Genomic DNA, 25,050 nt, shown 5'->3' on the forward strand with positions numbered 1-25,050 from the left:
CAGATTCTACTTGAGTAAGAGGGAAAAAAAGGTTTAAGTAAAAGGACGTTCGGCCTGTCCCTGAGTTTTGAAGCTTTCAGCAGTGACTGAGAGGAACAGAGAGTGCTGTCTCTCATTGCTCAGTGGTCGAGGAGGATGAGTCAGCAGCGAGGACGTCTCTCCATCCTAATGCTCTGCTCTCAAGACCACTGATGTGAGGACTTTCTGTGCGAGCAATTATTTAAGGCGATAAACAGTACCCAAGCACATACTGTAAAATAAGTACTGTATTGTAATGTGTAGGGCTGCAACTATTGATGATTTTCAATATTGATTAATATCACAATGTTTAAGGGCCTTAAATATGCATTTCATAGCTACAAACATAATACCATGCTAATTTAGTGTTGTGTAATGACAACAAAGATTAGGCTAAAGCTTAAAGGTCCCAGACCAAATATCGGTGAAAAAATATGAACATTATAGATTAGGGATGGCTGATGTCTGCCGAATTTGTATATGACGATGTCTACAGTGAAACATTGTGATGGACAATGACGTTGTTTACGAATTTGAGGCAGCGTGTCCCCTCGGTGTTGTCCTAAGGCAGCAGTTGCTTATTAGCTCACCAGTATAGCTGCTGCTGTTTCTCACCGTTGCTCTGACATGAATCTCCAACTGTAACTTAGCTTTGTTCAGCCTCAAATGCATAAAACAGCGTTGGCCGACTATTCAAGGAAGCTAAGCTAAGAAAACTGTGTATAAAAACGTCCCGCGGGAAAAGAAACACGGTTGCCACAAGTTTAACCAAGCGCTTGGGTTCTCCTAAGTGAGCTGGATTAATACGAAAATAATAAACAGGACATGGAGACGTAACGTTAGTGCACTGAGCAGCAACATACTTCTTTTCATTTCCTCTCCCCACATATCACAAACAACAACAACTCTTGCCCTACGGCAGCTCTGAGGGGACACAGCACTTAATTGTGCTCTCTGGTGGGGAGCCTTTTGAATCAGGATGTTACGATGGTCAGGGATTAGTAGTCCATGGTCGTCAGCCATCGTCGATGGACGACGGCATCGTTCGTTGGCCCAACCCTACTGTAGATATACAGTACTTAAATTTTCCCATATCCAATGCAAAGCAGAACAGACCTGCTCATGCAAATTCTGTGTGGTAGTTTATCTAAACATAACCAGTAACTGCACATAGTAATGTAGAGAGCTGATGACATGCTAACTCTTGGCCTTGGAAGTATCACTATCACTGTAGACAACTAGTTAGCCAGGCATGCTTGTGCTACCTGCTTACATTAGAGCAGAAAATACACTTTTCAATCCATTCCTTACACTTGTGCTCCTGTTTTGAAAAAGTAATTAAATAGAAGATACCACCCATCATGCTCTTTTAATGCTGAATACTGTTTTTACTACAGATCCTTTGTCTTTACTAGACAAGTCCAAATGTAGTTTCAATTCCAAATAGACCATGACTGAATTAACAGTACGCGTTAAATTAGATGATATCCATCTAAAGTAGGACAGCTCTGGTGCTAAGTAAACTAGATGATGTGTTGATAAATTAGCATGAGATCATTAGCATAATCAGTAGCTGCATATCAGATCCTGCCTTGCAGATATGGAAACCGAGTGAGGGCACAGACACGTGTAATTAGTCTGCCTGATAAAACTCTTTCTGTAAACAATTTGAAAAGTGCCCATTTGATGAACTGTGAATTAAAGACAGATTATGTTTACTGAGTGAGCCTGTGCTTGCAAATTTTGAGGATTCAGTTACAGTACATTGCTTTCACATGAAAAATTAATTTACATTTTTACAAATATTTAATAATGGCTAATCTGGGAAGGCAGCTGCACAAAAAAATGCTGCATGTTGCACAGTGGGATACTGTATGTGGATGAATAGATTTATGTCCATGAGTCAAGAGTCAATAAGATGAAATGTCAGTAAGCTGTATGATAGTCAGCACCATGCAGAGGCGGGTCAGTGTTTACTGGCAGATGAGACTTAAATGTAGTACTTTGGATCTGTTCCACTGGAGTCAGAGGGATATAAGATACCGGCTGTCAGCCAACCTTCTGCACTGCTGCTAAATGGATATAAGAAGAGGATGAGATTGATTCCTGCTGGCTTCCCCATTTTCTGTTCTCCAGTCCCCTTCATTAGTAAAACCACCGAGAATAAAAAATCAGATACGCCATCTATCAATGAGTCGACCATGTCTCACCAGCCTTCTTTTCTATAAGCGATTTATTCTGGTATATCATGCCTTATGCTCTGAAAAATAATGAATTTATTATTGCATTGATATGAAATGAGTTGGCTGCTTCCCAGTCAGTGTCAGTCACATACCATAACACGCCTCCATAATGATTCTTGGCAGTTTAGTTCAGTGTCATTTTTCAGGTAACCATCAGATCTACAGTTATAGTTGGGTACATTCAGATATAATAGGAAAACTTATTTTTTTCCCCCACAAACTGGCACCTGCCAAGTCTCTTGATGCTGATGAAACACAGATACCATATGATACCAACAACGTTGTACTACACAAACCTTGTTAGAAGCTGGAACCATCTGTCAGAATTCTTACACAGAGATAAACAAAACAATCACTGTAGACCTCACAACATTTGTAAAAATGATTAATTCACAATCATAATAATGTTTTTAAGGAAAAGAGATACGTTTGTTCTGCATCTTTCTGCAAGCTCTGTAGATTTATTATTCTTAAAAAATTATTTGTCTACATAAAAATATCATCAAAATGACCTGACATTAATCAGTGTGTTAGCTTGGCATTCGGTTTAGATGATCTGCAGATAATGGACGACTGTAAAGGAACACAAATCTCTCAGGTTTCCAATTGTTCTCTGAAAAATATTTGGCCTCTTTGCATCTCATCACCATGCTCTCCCCATTAAATAGATTATATTGGAAATGTACGTGTTTTGGGAGCACACATAATGCCAGTAGTGGCTGCAGCACTGCAATTACGTGCGGACCTGATGCCAGCGCTGACCTCCTGGTCACCCCCACACTCCGTAATGAGCTCCCTGGGCAGCAGTGACATCCCTGGCAGAAACCATAACCACCACTCCTGCTGTTAGGTTTATTGTGTGTCTGAACAGAGGAAGACAAAGCCTCTTGTCTCTCACTTAACGCAGTCTGTCTTTTTCTTCTCTTGCAGTTGGAAAGACGTCTCTGATCACACGATTCATGTATGACAGCTTCGACAACACGTATCAGGTAGGTGCCACGGCAGGCACAGACAGTGAGTGCTTTTTACGTAATGATCGATTTTATCTCTATTGATCAGTTACACTGTGCTGTGTGTCTGTCCACTGGAGTGAAACTTACAGTTGCACATGAATTGAAGATCAAAGACATAATTATCAAGAAAATGAATTTACCAGAATGCTTATTTGTGTGTGTTAAATGAGGAAGTTACAGCCAAGATGGATGTTAAAACAGACACCTTTGAACCGAACAACATCAAGAGCACTGTGGGCCCTCAGGGGATCACTATTTCTAACCCTGTTCTCCAAAGCAGCCTAATCTCACTCGTCATCCTAAAAACAGATTATTGCTTAAGCAGCCACCGCTCTTGTAGAGGCCTTTGCAAGCATGTGCACACACGCAGAGGACCCTTAAATAAACCCTGCAGTATTATTGCTTTATAAGCAAAAAGTATCTCCTTATATAGTAATAAAAAAGGAATTAAAAATAAATCTCACCAAGCTATTCCGCCCTCCTTCTCATATAATTTAGTGTGTGTGTGTGTGTGTGTTAGCTCACTCTGGTTCTTTATTGAGGGAATGTACAGTGTTATGAGCCTGTGCTACGTGTGAAAAACCTTAAGCAGATTAGCTGCTCTGAAATATCAATATACGAGATTACCAAGCGTGAAGAAAACTTAAGAGGTAACTTTTCTTTGGCTAAACTTGCTTAAATTGTCACTGAATATTATTTTTCATCTGCTGATGATATTAGCAGTATACCACTCAGTGTAGCTACTTTATGCCAGAAGGAAGACTGTCTGTCATCCAAACAAACCGAAGGCTCCAGCTGTTGGCTTCTATTTTAATTTAAATTGCAGTGGAAGATTCCTACCATTTAAGATTGCTTTCTAAAATGACAGAAATGTTTGTTCATAACAGAACATTCATTTTTCTTTGACTGATTGTGATGAAGCAGTCTTGTTTCAGATGCGTTTCACTTAAGTTTTGTGTGCAAAATATTCTTCTTCAAGGAATACAGTATTTGTAGAGGACCCTGACTGTGAAAATGTTACGTATTTGGGTTCTCAAATGTGATGATTTGCTGTATATCAGTAATTGAATATCTAAAGGTTTTAGACAGTCAGACAAATCAAGAAAATTGAAGACATTGAAGACCTGCGTACATTCATACTGGACAGCTGAGGCCTGTACCTCTCTTTATCCAACTATACATTATCTCCATTTTAATGTTAGAAAGTGTTGCTTTCATTTAAAAATATCCTTGAGTTAGAAAAGACATTTCCTGTCATGGTCCTGGTTTCTTCTTCTGTCTGTTATTTCCTGTTTTATTTTGAAATTGTGCCCTCATGTGTCCTGCGTTGCTTTTCAGTTCCTCCCATTGTGTGATTTCATTCCTTCCAGTGTTTTTCCGTTCCATTCCCTCACCTGTCCTTTCCCCGCCTCACTCCACCTGCACCTCATCCCCTCCTTAGTGTGTGTGTGTGAGTATATAGTCTTTGTGCTCCCTGATGTCTTTGTCAGATTGTTCCATTTTCTCCTGTGTTCCCTCCTGTGTTCCCTCGTGTTTCACCCCAGCATCCTCCAGTGCTCTCTAGCGTTTCTCCGTTTGACCTCATGGCATGTTTCTAGTTTTTTGTTCCTTGTGTTTTCACTGATTTCTACTTTGCTTTTGTTTGTACTTTTGCTCATTTGTGGTTTTCTTGGTTTTGTTGGATCATTCAGCTTTTGTTTAATAAAGCTCACCTTTTATTCCTGAATCCTGTCTGCTTCCTTGGTGTGCTGCATTTGGGTCCTCGCCTCACCATTTCTCAAGAACCGTGACAATTTCCATCAGGTATAAATGTGGCTGGCAGACTTGCGATCAGGCCAGTAGAGTTAATAATGTTCTGCAGCCTCCTGGTCCTCCTAAAGCTGGAGATGTGCGGCTTCAGTCCCACAAGCCTAAGTGTTAATCTGGCTCTGTCTTTAAATCATCTACAGTGGTCTCTGAAGATTTCCTCAGTTCTTGATCTAAGCCTGCTTCCTTTTTCCTCACCTCTTCCATCTAACTTTACTTTCTCTTCCTCTTCAGTACAAACCTCTAATATAAAACCGACTCTCTTTATCACAAGGAATGTAAGTTTATTTAAGAAATAGGTTGCATAATAAGATTAGCTTTTACCCTGTTTCACGTCTTTGTGCGAAGCTAAGCTAACCAGCTGCTGCTGACAGATTTGAGAGAGTGATATCAAGCTTCTCATCTAAAACTCAGATGGCTAAAAAGAAAACTTTCCAAAATCTTTTAGCATTTAGAGCACGACGTCCTCATGAACATAGTCAATAATATTGTTCAGCTTGTACTCTGCAAGGTTTTATTGTATCATCAGTGTTGCTACAAAGGCCTGTCTTCTTTGGCCTCGCTGCATCCTGCTAACCCTCAAAAAAATTTAAAAAAAACATCAGCCTCTATTCTTCAGCTTCTGCACAAGTACTGTGCTGTGCTGTAATGAGATTTGGATGGCTCATTGTGTTTGGATTAAATTGTCTGTGTTAGCTCTGGGATGCTGTGCTTTCACAGTTGCCGTTGTATCCTCTTATACTTCTACATTCTTAAGTCATGAAAGACTACAGAGGCACACATTTCACACTGACTGTTAGGGCTCCTGTCTTTGTGTTGTTGGGCTGCTGAGTCTCTGATGTATAGGTGTTTCTTTAAACAGACTTTTGTTACAAATTGCTGTGGAACAGGCTTAGAGTTGGCGGAGGACTCAAAAGACTGGAAAGCAAGACTTTTTACAGCAACTGTTTACGCAACATCTTCCATTATCAGCGACTCAATAGTCAGAAAAGAAATGTATCTATTCATTAATTCCTGTGTAAAGGGGGAGAGTTTTCGCTGGATTATAAGCTAATGGCAAAATGGAGACATGCCTCTATATTTTGAGGTTCATTTTTGTTAGTTCTGGACCCACATTGTGCTTTAGCACAGTGAAGTTAGGAGATGGAAATTCATTTGTCTTTTTCAGAGCTATTCAAATTGAGAGGTGTGCCTCGGTGGTTGGGCATGCTGGAACAAGAGGATGTTAGTTCGACTCATCCTATCAACATGGTCAACAGTCACAGCAGAGGCTGTGACACAGCCAGTGGAGGCAATGACGGCGCTTTAAAAAACTTAGTGCCTGATTGCTGCAATTTGCATCGAAAACCATTCTCCTCTTAATCTAAATGCAGAGACATGACCTGTTCCAAAGATACCATTATGTCCATTGCAGTTAATGTCAAGGTTAATAGGACCCAAATGCAAAACTCTGAGGCAGGCGGGTTGAAAACTAAAAGCGAGCTTTAATAATAGCTGATGTCCAAGTCAAAAATCCAATAATCCAAAACAAAAGGCAACAGAACAGGAGTAACCCACAAGTGAAAAATGTAACTAAGAACAAATTGAAAACAAAGTACAAATCAGAATAACACAAGGACACGGGCAACAAATACAGGTAAAACACAATGGGAAGACAGGAAAGAGAAACACGTGACACAGGACGAAAACAGACAAACCAACAAAGACTAACCTACTGACTGAACTTAATTACAAGCTAAACTAACAAGGAGATGAGGGGCAGTTAGAGAGAGGCGAGGGGAATGAGAAGAGGAGGGCAGGGAGAGCAGGGAAGGATCTGACAAGCTGGGAAAACCACTGTGAACAGAGGCTGATGCGAGACAGGTGTGAAGGGAAATCAGGCTGGAGAGGAGCACAGGAACACAGGAGGGAAACAAAACACTGGGATCACAGGTGAGCAGGAAAATAGGGCGGGAAAACTGACAACAACAGGAAGTGGAGAGTAAAAAATGACACATGAGAATCAATTATGTTTTTAAGGTTTCCTCAGTATTGAAGCAAACCTGTAATAGTTATCTGAACATCCATGATTGCCTCGCGAACAGTAACTGCTAACAGCTAATTAGGCATACTTATAATGCTGCCAGTTAGCCAAAATACAAATAAATATAGGATAAAAACTCAATGAATCCATAACACTTTCATGTTCCCCAAATGATAACAGGAACTGTTGTTCCAAAAGTTGGAGCATGGTTATCCTCCAAATAGACAAAAGAATAATGATATGTGAGTGACGAAATATATTATCATTTTTATAACATTGTGCCAATTTTCTATGGAGGGTGGATACACAATGGCAGACTTTGAAAAAAGCTCTGTTCCATTTTTAACATTATGTAATATGTTATGACTGTAAGGGAAATTAATATCTTCATAAACAAGGCCTGTAATGCATGGATGGTAAATGCGACACGATCATTTCCTGCATCATTTTTAGAGAGCAGCACACTCCTAAGTACTATTACCTGGAGTGAATGTGGGCGTCTATTGTTGCCTGCAGTCTGTCTCGCTTCAAGGCCACTGCTGTAACTCCCAACCTGAACGCAGCTGGATAAATTACGACTCTGAAATCCAACAGCCGTCAAACTCAGCGCTAAGTACAGTCATTCTGAGGAGCAGGGGGGAACCTGGCTTTCCAGACAAATGGCCGTATACACCGGCCTCATCGCAATGAGTCCTGGAGGGGCTTTTTCAGCCTCGCTTTTTCAGCCCTGTCCTCCCTTTGTAAGTGGGCAGGCAGCATGCTAGGCAGGCAGATGCTGGACAGATAGCATCTGCTTATTTAATAATGCCTCCATATGCTTTTTAATGTAAGCTCTGCCCACCGCTATTGTAATGGAGTATGAAAATCAGCTGGTTATTTTATTTGTGTGTAAACCGAAGCCATTTGAGTCCAGCGCTTAACCCTCCGTCCACAAATCTGCCTCTTCATTTCCTTCGTAAAGTCACCTTCTAATGATTTTGTTATGGATGCCATAACCTCTGCTTTGTAGCCATTGATCAAAGCCAAAGCTCAGTCGCTCCTAAATGTGTGTGTGTTCTTTGCTGTGTGTGTGTTTGCATGCTACCCCTCTCTCCCCCGTGTCTTAATGCCTCGTCTTTTTCCTCCCTGGCTCAGTGACAGGTAGGGCTGTAAATGATTTTGCAGTTTTTCTCTACTTCATCTCCCGAGACCTTTGAGTATTAATTAAAATGCTGCATGCATTAGCTCCGTTTGAGTGTTTATGCTGCTGCTCAGAGGGGAGGCTCAATCTACCCAGCGAGGGTGGAGAGATGCTATGAATGTGAGCCCGCAGGAGACATCTTTCCTGATGGGAAGATTTATGAAGTCACGGTTTTCCAGGCCTACATACTGAATCACTATGTGTTTGTTTTCCTGTACGTCAAGCTTTTACATCCAGTCGAAGCTTTTGAAGCAAGAGCAGCAGTATATTTAGAGACAGGGGGCCATCGGAAAGATGAAACCGAGCGTGGTAGTGGCTTAAGTCAGCAGGAGGATGACTAAGGCCAGATTTGCTGCCTCTAAAGCAGCAGACTCCCATCAAGTAGCCACCCAGCCGAGAGAGACAGAGGCAGGCGTCCTCACTGCCTGGCAGCACATGCTAAAGGCCTCAGAGCCCTCCAGAGGCAGAATACTTTTGTCAGCTGTGGTGGAGCTGTCAGTCAGGCCTGGCCACCAGGCTGTGACTGCATCTGTCTGCTCTGCCCAAATACTCAGATATTTAGTGTAGCAACTGGTGGATCTGATTTATTGGACAGATCAAAAATATATAAAATGTCACACTTTTACACAACAGTTTGGGGCAGATGTTAGATAAATACAGCTGTGGAATTTTACTCATTACCATTGTGGTCGTCTTTCAGTAGTTCAAATGAATTTTTCACTAAATTTTCAAACAGTTTCAAACAGTCCTGACTGGATCGTTCGATCGATCGGCCTTGAAAAAAGCATAGTGAAAGCAAAGTTTATAGGGGACCAATCAAAACGCAGATGGTGTCATTATTCTACAGCCAGGACATTGTGCAGTCAGCAACATCCATTTCATAATGATTCGCCTTCAACCTCCATTCAACTCAAAAAACCTGACCTACAGTCATTGACGCGGCCAACTTTTAAGGTGGACTGTTATTAATATTATGAGTTGACATTGTTAATAAATCAGTCTACCTCAAATTAAACAACTCTGACCATGAAGGATATTCACGATTATACTCATAATGACAATTCACTGACTATCAACTTATCCTGAGTGTTTTTATTGCAATCTTCCATAAAATCTGATATTGTTCGATCCCTAGACAGTATATAAGATGTATCTGGAGACATTTATTAGGCAATCAAGAGAAAATTAATCCACAAGACTAGTCATTTAGTCAATTGTTTTCACTTTTCTTTTTAAGACACAAGGATGAATTGAAAAAAAATATTGATAATCAGTTTATTAATATACAAAAGCAGTCGTTAGCTGCAGCCGTAATCCTCTGTTATCTTTTCTAACTGTATTTGAGCTGCAACAACCCAGTCTGCTATCAGGGTTGGAAGATTGGATTAATCTTAAATTAATGTTGTCATGGGGTACAAATCTACCCATAATGCTTTATGACACAACTCAAGTGAGTGACATTAATAGACTAATTATGAATCTGCACTGGCACTACTCATTACGGTGGTTACAAATGTAGCATGCTGTAATTGTTATGTTCTGTATATATTAAAACCACAGCCTGCTGTCTGACAACGAAGACACGATCACAGACTGATCATATTCCCCCTTGTGCCGGCAGGAAACTTTAGATTGATCAAATTTTGTGTCTTCACAAACTTCTGTTAAATACGCTGCTGTGAGCAAATACCAGTGTGCTTACTGTGACTCAAGGTCTGTTGGATTAACAGCTTCCCTGCCAGATGGAGGACCTTGAAAGTCATGGTGGGAGCAGCAGTGGCGGAGGAAGTATTCAGATTCATTACTTACTTAAAAGCAGAAATTCCACAAAGTTCAAACCCTGCATTGGTTAATTAATTTATGCGCTGTGATTAAAGCTAAAAGCTGCATTTCTGTTTGGTTGTAAATCCGACATCTTAGCTGTGCAAACCCCCGCAAATATGATTTAGTTTGGATTATCCTGCAGGCCTTGTGCTCCCTGAGTTTCAGTAAACTGTGAAGCCTGTGCTGAGGATAAAAACATGGGCTGGTGGAGAATCTTCACTGGATAATAAGATTGTTTTTTGGAATCATCCTCAAGTGTTTGATTATTCCAACTAGTCAAACTTTCCACATTAATCATCCCATTACTTCCATTAAGAATTCACTGGAGTAAATTGTGTTCCAGTGAACTACATTTCCTGTGTGAATGTAAATATTTAATGAATTAGAATAACTTTAAGACCAAATCAGAAGGGGAGCAGAGATCTTTTATTCTAGTATTGCTCAACACACCTCCCCCATGTTTCAGTCTGATAATACTTGTGCCATTTCTGGTTGAACGCAGCAGTGTTTGACAGAAAATATATATCACTATCTGATAACAATTGGGACGTCTCAGATATGTTTTGAGTCAGAACAGCAATGAACTTGTCACCTCTGCAACAGCGAAGGAATAACAAGGTTTCACAATAAACTTCCGACCTTGAAGGTGCATGAAACCAAAAGTTAACAAAAAACTTGGCTGACAGTAACGAAGTGATGTCTCTTTGGCATGTGTACACACAAATGAACCCTCAGAAGTGCAGCCTCCTCGCATTAAAAAAGAAATAATTTGTTAAGCCAAGCCAAAACGTGGATTTGCTTCGCCACCGGATGCAAATGTTTTGTTGCCCCTTTGCTCACTAAAAATGGAAATGACCAGGAGGCGCATGTTGATTTCACGTAAATGTGACTGCGACCTATGACGGGGTTTTATTCATAATGCCACTGATTGGGTAACACCTCCAACACACCAATTTAACAAGAGTAAACATGCCTCAAAGCCTGTTGCAGACCGTTTCACACCATTTCTATGACATATGATGTTCAACCTGGAAACTGTAGCAAAACAAAGCAGATTTGAACGTGCCTGCCCCAGGTCTGTGGTCTGAGGTGTGTTAATGGGTGGGGTGGGGGAGTCACATCACACACATAAACTCTCAGGCCATCTGGAGGATGGATGGAAAATGACAATTAAACGGCAGAGGGAACCAGGGGAAAAAATCCAGTTTGTTACTGTTACTGAAAAGAAATGGACATTTGCAATAATTGTACTAATGTTGAGTTTGTACAGTGTTCTTCAATCCTGGTCCTTTTTAGATGTTTCCCTGCCTCAACACACCTGATTCAAATGAATGGGTTGTTATCAGGCTTCAGCAGAGCTCAATGACGAGCGAATCATTTGAATCAGGTGTGTTGGAGCAGGGAAACATCTAAAACACGCAGGACAGGCCCAAGGACAAGGATTGAAAAGCACTGCTTCAGTAAAATACAGTTCATTCACACTGGCTCGATCATAGTGATTTTGCTTCCATTATTTTGATTCTACATCGTTTCCTGTCACCTTCAGTGTGGTTTGTACTCTGTTGCATGTCAGAATTTTTGGACACTGCAGTAAATGTAAATACATCTCAAAAAATATCTCTCCTGATGTCCTCACACCTCAAAGTTAGTTCATTTTTCTGTGTGAAAAAATATCTTAAGACCAATATCTTACAGCCATATTAGTTAAAATATAAAAAATACATTTAAAATATGCTGTGAGTGAAATCCGGCGGATGTGTTAAAAGCATTTTTTGCCCTAGTCTCTGGCAGAATGGGCCAGAGAGCTGTGAGACTCTGTCTTCCAGCAATGTGCGCTTGTTAAAAATTTAAAAGGAATATTAATAATTTCTGGTGATCTAATCTGTTCATGTATAGCTGTCTGTGTGGGGTTTCTATATTTAAAACTGGGGCCAGAAAGAAAGAGTCCACAGCACCTCTGCCATCCCCCAAGAAAAACTCCTGCAACACGTCTGTGCTTTTAAATTCATTCAAGCTATTGTGTCAATAATGTCACTCCACATGAGCAATTTTCAGTGATTTCTCAGGTGACGCAGATGTTCAGTACTTACCATATTCTAACGAGCTTTTGTGGAGGTTTAGTTTAGCTGAATTAGTGTCTTTAACCTCTATCACATGTGCATTCCAGTGACAAAAAGACATACAGTTGTAAAATACACAAAAGCATATTCTTCCAGAATGAATAGGGGATTTATTTCTGAAGTTAATATAATCCACCTGTCTGTTTCGGGGCTGATACAGCCAAAATATTTTTATTTCACTCGCTATAATCTTGTAACAAGTGCTTTAATCCTTTTAGGCTGTTTATTTTCAGCCTAACGGGGCTTGATGTGACTGAGTGTAAAGGAAGAGTATAAATGACGTCCTGTCTCCATGCCAGACTCTCTGAGTTAGTCCTCTGTGGTAGCTGGCATCGCCAAGGAAACGAGTGCGTGATCAAGCTGCTGATGCCCAGTTCAGTCAAAGTGGGCAGTGGGCACCCTGCAGGGCTGCCTAACATAGACAAGCACAGCAGATACAACCACCTGCTTAATCACAGATGGGTAAAAATGTATCAAAATGTGCAAATAAAATCGATCATCATAAACTTGTTCCAAACAAGTAGGAAATGTCTGCAGACAGGTAATTCCCCATCAGCCCAGTCTGCATTATGTGCTCCAGCTGGCCACTACTTTAGTTTGCAGTCTGGGGTCTAACAGGCTTTGAACTTGCAGCTGCGTAATCCTGAGTCAGTCCTACCCTTGCAACCATCCTGTACACCCTCGTCCCCTCACCTCTTCACTGACACACCAAACATCTGGATGCACCACATGAAGAGGTCATAAACCACATCTGCCCTAACCAGCTGTCACTGAAAGTCTCTCATTCCAATTTCTTATGTCTCTCACTGTGTATCTGTTGTTCTTAGGGATTTTTCGGCAACTCGTGAGTCGATATGATTCTTATTCAGAGAACCACGATGCAATTATCATGTGATAATCGATGTATCTTGATGGATCAAAATGTTCTCCCAAATGTATTTTTCCCCCAGCCCTAACATAATATTAGGTAGATTTACAACACATGGCCCTTGACTGCAAAGCACTAACATGATAGTTACCACTAATACTGATTTTCATCCTGATGACATTAATGTTTTTAAAAAACACTGTATTGTTTAGTTTAAAGGAGCCATCCTTGTAATTGTGAGATCAGAAACTTGCGCAAAAACGGCTCTGGCTTCAGCAAAAACAAACAAACCCATATCTGCAGTTGCACATCGATTTTTCTAGGTTTTGATTTGTCCGAGCCAGAGCACCTGATGATATGATGGCAGGCAGCAGAGCAGAAAGGCGTGGTGGGCTTGGCTGCGGAAAGTAAACATCCTTTGAAGAGGGAACACAGTGCCATCTGCCCTGTGACACAATGAGGGAATGATTAGATTGCTATTATAAATGGATAATGTGTGATGATCCGAGCAAGGATTTCAAGTAGCCCATTTGAGTGTAAGACCCATGCACAATATACACAATATATTAATAAAAATACAGTGGTCCTGATATTGAAGTTAAATATTTGCACGATAAGAGCTGATGTGCTCTATGAACCATGAACTATGGATCTTACAGTCTTCCTTCCTCCTCTTCACCCTCTGCATCGTTAACTCTGCACCATTCAGTTCCTCAGTAAATACTCTGGTCTTTGCTTGTCGAGGTATTTACAGTGATGTTGATCCATGTATATCTTCTTTCCCTAAACTAGGCCACAATTGGAATTGACTTCCTGTCGAAAACCATGTACTTGGAAGATCGAACGGTAAGATCCTCACTCAGAGCTGTACAGTTTCATGACAGAGATGTTAAATGATTGTAATGTATCAGCAGTGCAGTAGCTCTACACATATTGCAGAAGTTGTCATGACTACAATATTGCATGCACTGAAACGTTGGCTTCTAGATGAATATAATGTTTATCTTGAGGGATCTTTCATGCAGCAGTACGACCTTGGAAACATCATTATGAGTCCACTCACATAAATAACGCCTGAGTGTGATTATTGTGTTTTGTACGCTCAGACACATATCTTACTGTAAATGTTTATGACAGTGTGTGTGTTGTGTAAGCTTGTGTGTGTGTAGGGAGCCTTTTGTTTCCAGGCTCTCTGACTTTCTCAGCCTCCTCAGCTTTCTCTCTCTGAACCCCAGGTGAGGTTGCAGCTCTGGGACACAGCGGGACAGGAGCGCTTCAGGAGCCTCATTCCTAGTTATATACGGGACTCCACCGTGGCTGTGGTGGTCTACGACATAACAAGTCAGTGTCCTTTATGAAATATTTCATACAATTAGCTGCTGTCCCATATACTGTCTTCCTAATCATGCTACCTGTTTTCTGTCAAGATAAGTAGGCAGAATTCAACTTCACTGTGTCTCATTGTCAAACATGTGATAGACGGAGCACTGAAATCCAAGTTGAGATTTCACAAATATCATATATCATATAATATCATAGCCTTCTTGATATTTTCCATAAGTAACTTATGGGTAATAATTTATCGGTGAGATGAGACTTACCACAGTGAAACAGTAGCATTCAACAGTAGTATGTAGAAGGTGGCCCTTGCTTCTCCATATTGCTAAAACCTTTGTAAAACCACATCATTTATTTCCAGTTGGTGTTGTTTACATGACAGGAAGTGACATTAATCTCCCTCAAATCTGTCAGTGGCTTCTATTTAATCTTTTAAAAGAGCAAATGCACGTAGTATAACATGGCTGCCCTCAGGAATTGAATAATATTCCCGATTTTTTTCCTGAAAATATTGGATACCATCCCCCAAAACCATGCTCTTTTTTCACTTGGAAAAAGACCCACGTCTTGTGTGTCTCATCAAACTCCCAGTCTGAGAGTATAATAGGACCCTTAGCCTGCATGCCAGAAAGCCTGCATACTCAGTGGATGTGGCAAGGTCAAGAAGAAAAACATTAACATGCTACAGAGCAGAGCAGAGGATTTATTGTGTAATTCCAGTACTGTATATCATGCAGTATCACCTATAGCTGATATCGTTTTAATATTATCCACCACATTTGATTTTTTTCTGTATCTTCTTGCATCAATAACAATGTACTGCACAATGTCTGACTCATTTTATATCATCATTTTTCTCATTATTTCCTGCCAGCTGTTATAAAAACAACAGCGTGTTTGTGTAAAATTCCAGTTGAAATGTTAATGGTTGTGTTTGGAGCGGTAACAGCTGGAGAGGTGTCAGTGCATTGAATGTCACTGCAGTTTCACAAACAGCCTCTTTAATTCGACTCTGCTTTGTTTCTTCCCTTCTTTTAAACAGATGTTAATTCATTCCAGCAGACGTCAAAATGGATCGAGGATGTGAGAACGGAGAGAGGAAGTGATGTCATCATCATGCTCGTCGGCAATAAAACAGACCTGGCAGATAAGAGGTATGTAGTTACTGCTGAATCAGATGTCCGTACTGGTATCACATTTTACTTTTTACTCAGCATTTCCTTTGAGGTCTTGACACCATGGCAACCATGATGTGCCAGTTGTCAGTCTGTCAGTCTGCAGAAAACGTTTAGAGAACAATACCTCTAGAACAAAACACGATAAAAACATCAGGCTGCCTCCACAGGCTCCCCTACGCAGTGATGATTTGATTAGATGTCGGAGTGTCTTGCTGAATAAATCTGTATATTAATGAGACAGAACTGACTGTCTTGACACCAATAACTCCTCAATACGTTGCCATCTGAATTTAATATTCATACCACCTGAGTGTTATATTGAGACAGGTATGAGAGAAGAATGTTTGCAGCTTCATAGATCAAATATCAAAATGAATAGACTCATTAGCATAAACGGTTGTGTTATGTTGTTGTAGTAATTGTGGTGGAACATTGAACAACTCAGCTGCTCTTACTGCTTTGAAATGAGAAAATGATCGCCTGCTTGGGGAAATTATTCAGTGATTTACCCTCCTGGTGTGCAAGAGGGAATTCTTTTGTCATATATACATATACAGTATGTATTTATATATAACTGATATGTGGTGTGGTGAGGGGAAAGAAGGCTGATGAAACAGGATGTTTAATAAAGCTGAGAAGAAAAAAGAAATTGATTTGCAAAGGGACTGCTTGGAGAAGCAGGGTATTAAGGAAAAGACATGAAGCAGAAATGTACCTCATGGCCTCTGTGATTGTGCCAAAATGCATGAGTGCATTAAATCTTTGCTTGAGCTACATTACAGATGTAAAGTAATCAGTAAAATGTGAAACTGATATGGTAATAACCCCTGATGACCAAGCAAACCTTATGTTCTATTGTTGCCTCTCTATCCCCTTTTGTTCGCAAAATGACCAGAATACATCCCCCTTGTTAACCTGCCATCCATTCTCTCCATCTCCCGAGCAGAGAGTGCAGAATTAAGTTTGGTTTGGCTTTGGGCCATTTTCCCAATTTAAGAAATGTATAAAAAAAATCCTGACATGCTTTAACAAGTGTTGAAAATGAAGTGCACCACTGTTATTCCCTAATGTGTGTGCACTCAATTTTTTATTTTATTATTTTATTTTTTTAACCATGAAGTCACTGGAGATGCAATTTCACTTTAAAAAGAAAGACCCGTCCAAAATAGCAGCTGATTCCACATAGTTAAAGGATAAATATCTAAAAATTAGCCACCTGTTGAATTCATATTCCAAGCAAATATGGGGCAGCATTTAACCGCTAAGTAACCGCTAACTGCTGCTAACTATTGCTGCCATCAGCTAGTTACCTCAATGCCTACAATGCATGGACATTGTTGTTTCGTCACCATTTATTGATTATTTCATATACATTACTTTTACATATGCAGTGGGTTTTGTATTTTCATTAGTTGTTATTAGTTGTATATTTCTGAGCTACATTTAAGAAGCTGACGAACACTTGATGTGGTCCATTAATCTATCTTCCTTTTGTTTTATTGCTGTTCTGCTGTCTTAAGTAATGAAAGTCCTCTGGGACATCCATTATCTTTGTTTGGACATCTGTTTTGGTTTATGGTCTGTTTCTTTTGCTAGAGTCACATTTTTCTGAAACAGCTGACCATCTACTTTCTGTTTTTGTTGACTGATCTTAGTGTGATCTTAAGAAAACACTGTGCTGACATGGTAGACAATGATGGTGGATGCTCAGCCGTTCTCTCTTGCCTTTATCCACCCCTCAAATATGCAGCCTAACTGAAGTCAGGTTTGTAGAAGTGTTCAGGAGAGCTTTTTCAAAATTATTGTAACCATGCATAGATTATGCGGACATATGCACCAATTTAATTTGTCATTGTCAGCATTATTTGTCCATGCGGTGACAATAACATTCACAGCATTAACATGTGGAGCTGCAAAAAGAAATTCCCTTTGGTATACTTGTGTCTCAGATTGAAGGGAAAGCAGGAAAACTGCTGGTGGTGGCAGTTTTCAGGATTTATCTCACAGGATCTGTCAATAAGATGGCTGCCATAACAACAGACCAGAGGCAAAAGCTTTGCTCATTGAAACTGAGATTGTGTGGTGCAGTAAGACTGGGCATGTATAGTGTCCCGTCTGCTTCCACAAAGTAGTCAGGAGTATTTGAAATTAAGACTGACCAGTGAACTGTAAGATAGCTGGTTAGTGAACTACAGATTTTTGTCTTATGTTATGTTACAATCTGTCTTGCTAGCTGAGCTCTTATGATAATCCACAGAATAAGATGTCCTAAGTGAAATAATTTTGAAAATGTTGGCCTCCAGAAAAACACTGATCGAAAACTACTGAACCATTCTCTTTTTCATTTTTGGGTAATTTACCTGCAATTTAGTTTGGTCTTAATGTGGTCTGGAGGTAAAAGCTCCAGTAAATGTTCCATGGTAAAGCAGTGAAGGCTATTTACCGCATTAACATCGCCACAGCCGCCTCTCCTACTTTGCTTCTTCTTAGAGGTAAATCAGCCTAATTGCTGTGTGTGTGTGTGTGTGTGTGTGTGTGTGTGTGTGTGTGTGTGTGTGTGTGTGTGCCTAACAGGTTTTTGCCAGAAAAATCAAAATGGCTTTTTCCTATTTTTAAGTGCTCTATAGTTTTTCGTGCTCCACTTTCCAGCTGCAGTGTCCAGACCAGTCATTCTGAATCTGGATTTTTTACCTTTTTATTTCATTTATTGCAAAGTAAACTGAGGCAAATCATATAGACACTGTGGTTGCACATGCAGGGACTGTTTCACTCTGTGACAATGTAGAAATATACATCAAATGAAAACGAATAAGTAGAGCACGTGCATCGTATGCCAGTGTGTGATGAAATGACTTGGCACATGATCTGACAGGACTGTAAATAATGGAGCTGACATTGAAAAACGAGTTCAAAGTCATCACATGTCTGGCGGCAATGTAGTGTGACATCTTAAATCTGTTTCTGGGTGGCAGTGTGTGTGTCTGGACCTTTTTAAAAACATCTGAAAAGAAGTCAATGGTGCAGTTTAGTTACATTGTCTTACACTATATCACCACTGACATATCCAACCCTACCTTTGACATTACTTGAGAAGAAGCAGAGATTTATGGGTATTGCATTACTGTGATGTGGTGCAATTTGATTATGAGCTGCTGGAGAGGGGCACCTCTGTAAGATGGACTCTCTCTGGGTTTGTTGTTTTGTCCATTCATGCGTGGCGGAGCTTCTCAGAATGCTCAGTGCTACAGGGAGTTGAAGTATGCACAGTTTAGGTGCTGCAGAGTCCCTGGAGCCCTGCGTGAGGAAAATCTAGTGAGCACCGCGCACCAGGCAGCATCAACCAAGTGCAGCCTGATGTGCGGTACGCTGACAGGAAGTAGCTCTGGGACTTTTAAAACTGTTAAGTCAGTGTATAGATTGGATGTCTTGTTCGTCTGCTTCCTATTACACGGCTGCTACAGTACATGATAAAGTCAGTGTTAAAATGAAGGGAATGAAGTGATTTATTGGTGAGGGGAATTATGATTATTATCTCTATTCTAAAAATGTATGGTTTGTTATGTTTGTTATTGCTTTGAGTATACAAAATAAACACACAGATAACAGAATAATTCAGTATCCATGTAATAGATACGCTCTGTTGAAGCTTATGTTAAACCTACATAATTGGATATTTTTGACCGTTTCTCAACAAGCTGTCAACACAATATTGGCATGTTATCACCTTACAAAGTTGTCTTGTGCAAGTTATGGTGTTACACGTCCACTGCACTGATTCTTGAGGGAAATATTTGGCTCTTTTGCAGCAAAATGCTCCACTATGTTCACCAGCTCGTCTCTAACTAGCAGATAGCACAGACTGGGTTTATCAGAGCTTTTTCACTGAAAAAAAATCTGGCTGCTGCTGAACTGAAGCGGTGACATTTGGGGCCATAAAACCAATATAATGAACTTAAAGATGCCATAAGCTTTGTAGAGAGCAACTACAGAGAGTGATAATTCTCTGCGGATCCGTCAGAATGGCCAACACCATTCACACTTCAATGTAGGGCTGAGCAGAATGCAAAAAAAATCATATTGCAGTTATTTTTACAGATATTGTAAAATTAAGTTGTGCAGCCCCAAGGCCCAACAACCCTTTTAATACGATAAAGCCGAAGCCAGAATCACATGAAACAAATTTAAACTTGCTAGATCTGGATTTACTTAAATACTCCTGGTTTATTCATCAATACCCATTCATTATAACCTGAGAGATTTACAAAAAAAGTTGCACAATATCCCAATGTTAAAGAGAGTGAGAAAAAATTCCTGGATCCGTCCCTTTATCAAGAGTTATGGGGTCGATTCTGAGCAGGGGACCCACCTCCTGACCAAAAGTCGGAGAAATCCATTCAGTAGTTTTTGTGTAATCGTGCTGACAAACCAACAACCCAACAAGTGAACACTGGTGAAAACATAGCCCCCTTATTTGCATACCGTTGCAGAGCTATGTGGCTTAACTGAGAGCTGACGTCATATTTCAGGACACAACAGCCCTGAAGCTCCAAAAGCCCACAAGCGTGCATAAAAGTTGCTTGGATGCCACATATTGTACATCCATTATGCAGTTTTCTTGCCAACTGCCTGTCTGATGATGAATAACTGTCGGTGCTGTTTAAGTTGGAACTCAGACACATGCATCCAGAAATAGCCACAGCGGCACTGGTACAGCTCTGTCAGGTGGTGTTATTATGTAAATACATCTCCGGTGCAGTGTTTTCTGTTCGCGCTGCAGAAACTTCATCTACCATCTCTTAAAGACTGGATTTCTCTTTCTTGTGTTCTGTGATGCAAAGTAGTTATTTCAGGAGGAGAGGTTTAGGTATATATAATGCTGCCCTGTTTGATGCTTTGCACGACAGGAGTGTGTTGAGACAGGCGTTCCACCACTTAGGGTAGGTTGAAAGTAAAGAAGTGGTATTTTTAAGATTCCCTTTGTGTGGAGAGGAACAAAGAGGACAGACTGGTTACGTCATGGTTTTCCCAGAAGAGCCATTGAAGGCAGGTTGATTTAAGCTCGTCGTCTTAACGAACCTGCTGGCTGTGCGGGCTGTGGAGTCAGCAGGACTGTACCGATCTCTCTGTTTGTGTTAATGGACACCTGACACAGTCTCTGTTTCACAGCGAGAGCCAAACAATCACTGCCAGAGTCATTAAATTGTAATGCAAATTGGCTGTTATTAATTTGTTGCTGGACAATGTAATTAATCCTCCTCAGTCATTAGCTAATTAAGTCTGGTGTATCCTCACTGGCGTACATTAACAGGAGCTTTAGCTGCAAATAGGTGGCTTTGTGTGGAGCCTGTTTGTTGAAGGTAATATGAGAAAAGCAGCCTCTGCTTTGTGTCCACATCCTGTAAACTGTTTTGTGATAATTCCCCTCTTTTCACAGGCAAATCACAATTGAGGAAGGTGAACAGAGGGCTAAAGAGCTGAGCGTCATGTTCATAGAGACCAGTGCCAAAACAGGTTACAACGTCAAACAGGTGAGTTCAGACAGTGTTTTGAGAGATGTTAAGTTGTTCATAGAGCTCAAGGCCATTCTGTCTTTTGACTGATTATGAATGAAAATAGAACTACAGGTTATGATAGCGGTGATTTGTCGGACGGGACATGACGGGATTAAGAAACAGTCTTCTGTCGAGAGCATGACAAAAGGTTCATATTTACACTACATGTTCCTCCTATAGGTTAGATGATGAGATTACAGATTTTCACTACACAGTCATCATGGCCAAACAAATTTTCAATTACGCTATTACAGTGATGTATGAAGAAAAACTTGAAAAACAAAAAATAACCATGTTAGCATTCAAATTCAATGTTTGCTTTGTGTGTGTTGCCCCTTTTTGTGGTAAATAAATTACAGTTAAAATACGAGTGATGTTAACGTGGAACTAGAGTCTGTAAGTATAACTGTACAAAAGCACATAAAAAGAACAATTTTACTTAAAGAAGATTATAAAAAAGGAAACCAGATGACCAGATTAAAAAAAAATAATATCTCAAAATACAAATCCACTCCAGTGGACAGATGTATTTTCAGTCACTGAAAAAAGATGCACAAGAAAGAAATTATTAAAGGTACAGTGTTCAATTTATCAAGTGTTTAGCGGCATCGAGCGGTGAGGTTCTAGACCGCAACACTCACTCGATCAGCCCTCCCACTCCGAAGATGTTGGCGAAGCTCCAGAAGCTGCGGTGGCCCTCATGGCGGCCACAATAAATGCGAATGGCCCTCACTAGTGCCAGGTTTGTCCGTTCTGGGCTACCTTAGAAAGATGCCGGTGCAACATGGCGGCCCTCCGTGGACGGAGACCCGCTCCCTATTTAGATATAAACGGCTCATTCTAAGGTAATGAAAATGACTCTTATTTTCGGGTGATTATACACTAAATAAAACATACTTATGAATATTATATTAGATGCCACTACATATTACACACTGTACCTTTTAAAATCTGATTAAAAATATGTTGAATATTATGTCAAAAAATACTGTTTCTACCTGTCTGGTTTTTCAAAAAATACTTAACAAAAAAAAAGTTGCAGGTGATCATTTTCACTTGTTTAAAATTGAAAACAAACTTATTACTTTGTTATTTAATAATTCATGCATGAAAGGGTTAAAGACATGTTAAGACATTAATATTTGAACATTAAAGTCGATTAGATCAATTATTGACTGCTTTAGCATCTGGTAATGTTCATCATACCATGTTTATTGAGACAGGAAGTGAGTCAGTATTTATTTATTTATTTATTTACGTTTCCAGGCACAGTACTGCCACTGACTGTGCATTAGTGGGCATATCATGAAACTGGCAGCAGGAATGTGTGTGGTGTCTAAGTACTCATGCATGTGTGTCCTTTTGTGTTTGTACAAGATACAAACAAAAGAGGATCAACTTATCAAAACATTGCTCCATGTCAGTGTTAGTGGTCACAAACTCCACAAAAGGTTCCTTGTTTTTCATGAAAATACATAACTACAGAAGCACATGTCACACAGGTTAGACTATTTCTTGCTAGGTAAGTCCATGCTGCCACAACCAGCAAGACTGAATAGTGCACGTATTCATTCCTTTAAGTGACATTTAATCAGTAACTCTAACATTTGGTGAAATTTATGAGTTACAGATACAAAGAGAAGCAGCCTGGTTCAACAAACAGCGATTTGTCTCTTAACAGATGTTTGTCTTCGGAAAACAACGACTGTCTGTTAAGTTAATAAATAGAGAGATGAAGGGAGGCTGTATTGTGTCTGTCAGTGGATGGTGTTGCTGGCAGCCAGTAGCAGTGCAGACAGAGAAGGCCATTCTTCACCTTCATACTTCAGGACTGTGGACAGGATGGAACACAGTGGTGTGAAACCTGCAAAAAACAGTGCACAGTGCCTCCAAAGGCTGCAGTGTTCACACTGTTCAGCTGTGTCATCACTCCCTACTGAGAGGATGTGTCAGCAAATTTAAGCTTTAAGACTAAAGTATTAGAGCTCCTAATGACATGGCTTAACATTAAAAAATGTGCCAAATCATCATGTAAACATGAAGTTTTAGGTTTGTGTTTAGCCAAAATTTTCACTATTATATAATTTTTTACTTTTAACATTTCTTTTGTTCTTTATGAAGACGTAATCTTACCAAAAAGAGCAAAGTGGCAGATGCTTAAGCCACAGTTTGGTAATAAGCTATTCCTAGAAACATCCTGTAGTTAAACCCTGGTTATAAAATGACTAATAAATCAAACTTTAATCTTTTTCACCTTTGACCTTTATTACTGAGCAATCGAATCTGTAGGATGACATGTGACCAAGGTGTATGAACAGGTGTAGTAAAACAAAGTTTACTTTGTTTCACCATCGTCATATTACAGCTATTAATCTTACATAGTCACAAATAGATTCATTACCTCATCTCTATGTTTCTGAAAATGGCTGTTTAGAAAAGAAAAATCAACAAAGAATCGAAGCTCCTCATAGCTTGTTTAAATTCATTGATTACCTGTGTATCAAAAGGCCAGGTGTGAGACACATTAGACAAAGTAAGTGTTCGTGTTGTGTTCATGTTCATGCAGTCTAAAGTCAAAATGCCCTCATTCTGTTTCTGTTCTCTTCCCCTCCAGCTGTTTCGGCGTGTGGCAGCTGCTCTTCCTGGAATGGAAAGTATTCAAGAAACAAGCAAAGAAGGAAGTATCCTTTGACCCATTTACATATCATGAAAATCCCTTTTATTCATGATATGAAAGAAACCCTGTTTTGATAATATGTGAACAGCATACTAACAAGCTCAGAGGAAACATTTTCTCATTTTAATCTCCACGTGATAGCATCATTCACTGCTCGCTGTTAAATTAAAGGAGTTCCAGACGTGAACTCTGCACACTGGCACCTATTTAAATAGGTGTCAGCTACCTGTCCAATTAAATGTGTTTTCAGCATGACGCTCTGGCAAACTGTTTTTCAGAACTGGTTGTCTGACGAGCGCCGGAGTGGGCGGCTGGTCGGTCAGACAGTTGGCGCCTGCAGTTTTGTCTATGGTGGGTGGGAAGGTTTGCTCATTTAAACCAGTGACAGGAGTCTCAGCCTGGGCTGCTGCTAACTGGCAGCTTATATCTGCTGCTGTCAACTGAGCATGTCACAGCTTCACCTGTGGGGGAGTTTTCTGGGGCTTTTATTCTTTAGCCAACATTTTATTCTTTCAGGAAGTAACGTTTTCTACTGCAGAATATTTTAAATTCGATTTTTTAGCATTATGAATTTTAAACACGCACACACACAGAGTGTAGAATTTATTTGTTTTGATTACATCAAGGAGTGATTCAGCTCGATATGCTCTCTGAGAAATAATTCACAACACAGAGACGCATGTGTTTATATCTGATGTCAGAGGAGATAAATAGAGCAGCGGAGAAAGATTTTCGCTATAATATTCATCAGAAACTAAAGAGCCTTCAGGCTGTCTGGGCTCCTCACACACTCCTGCACTGATTTTTACATCTGTAAATATATCCAGCGTAGGTTACAATGAGGCAGCCTACTTTTCACACTCTGAGTCTTTTAGATGATTTTTGTACTCTTCAGTTAAGAGCCTTTTCACGCATAATATATCTGCACTTCACTTTGATTAGTTGTATTGTTAAAGAAAGCTTTTCAGCTCCTTAGACCATGTGTTGATTAGAGCCCCCTACAGATCTGTATTTACTGTAATCTAAGCATTTAAAACTACTTAGTTCATTTAAAACTGTTTTGATGCAGTATGCTTCTGTGAAGTTTTATATTATCCTCTTTCCCCCTCGAGTTGTTATTGATTTTTTTGAAAGGGAAAAGAATAACTCAAAAACAAAAGCACAACAGATAAAACACATAATGAAAAGAACCTAATAATACAGACCCACC

The 25,050-nt window shown here is 40.0% G+C and overlaps 1 protein-coding gene across 2 annotated transcripts in view; it reads left to right on the plus strand.

Moving 5' to 3' along the window:
• Positions 1 to 25,050, plus strand: part of rab6ba (RAB6B, member RAS oncogene family a) — a 52,113-nt gene that overhangs the window by 20,669 nt on the left and 6,394 nt on the right. The window contains exons 2-7 of one of the 2 annotated variants that reach the window (XM_073476625.1): positions 3,192 to 3,250; positions 13,888 to 13,941; positions 14,331 to 14,436; positions 15,476 to 15,587; positions 21,046 to 21,139; positions 23,778 to 23,844. In XM_073476625.1, coding sequence (XP_073332726.1) covers positions 3,192 to 3,250; positions 13,888 to 13,941; positions 14,331 to 14,436; positions 15,476 to 15,587; positions 21,046 to 21,139; positions 23,778 to 23,844 — 492 coding nt within the window. Of the gene's footprint in view, positions 1 to 3,191; positions 3,251 to 13,887; positions 13,942 to 14,309; positions 14,437 to 15,475; positions 15,588 to 21,045; positions 21,140 to 23,777; positions 23,845 to 25,050 lie in introns of both variants that reach the window. The other variant, XM_073476626.1, reaches the window with a different exon arrangement.

This window comes from Pagrus major, chromosome 11 (assembly GCF_040436345.1).
Source record: "Pagrus major chromosome 11, Pma_NU_1.0".
NCBI classification, from domain to species: domain Eukaryota; kingdom Metazoa; phylum Chordata; class Actinopteri; order Spariformes; family Sparidae; genus Pagrus; species Pagrus major.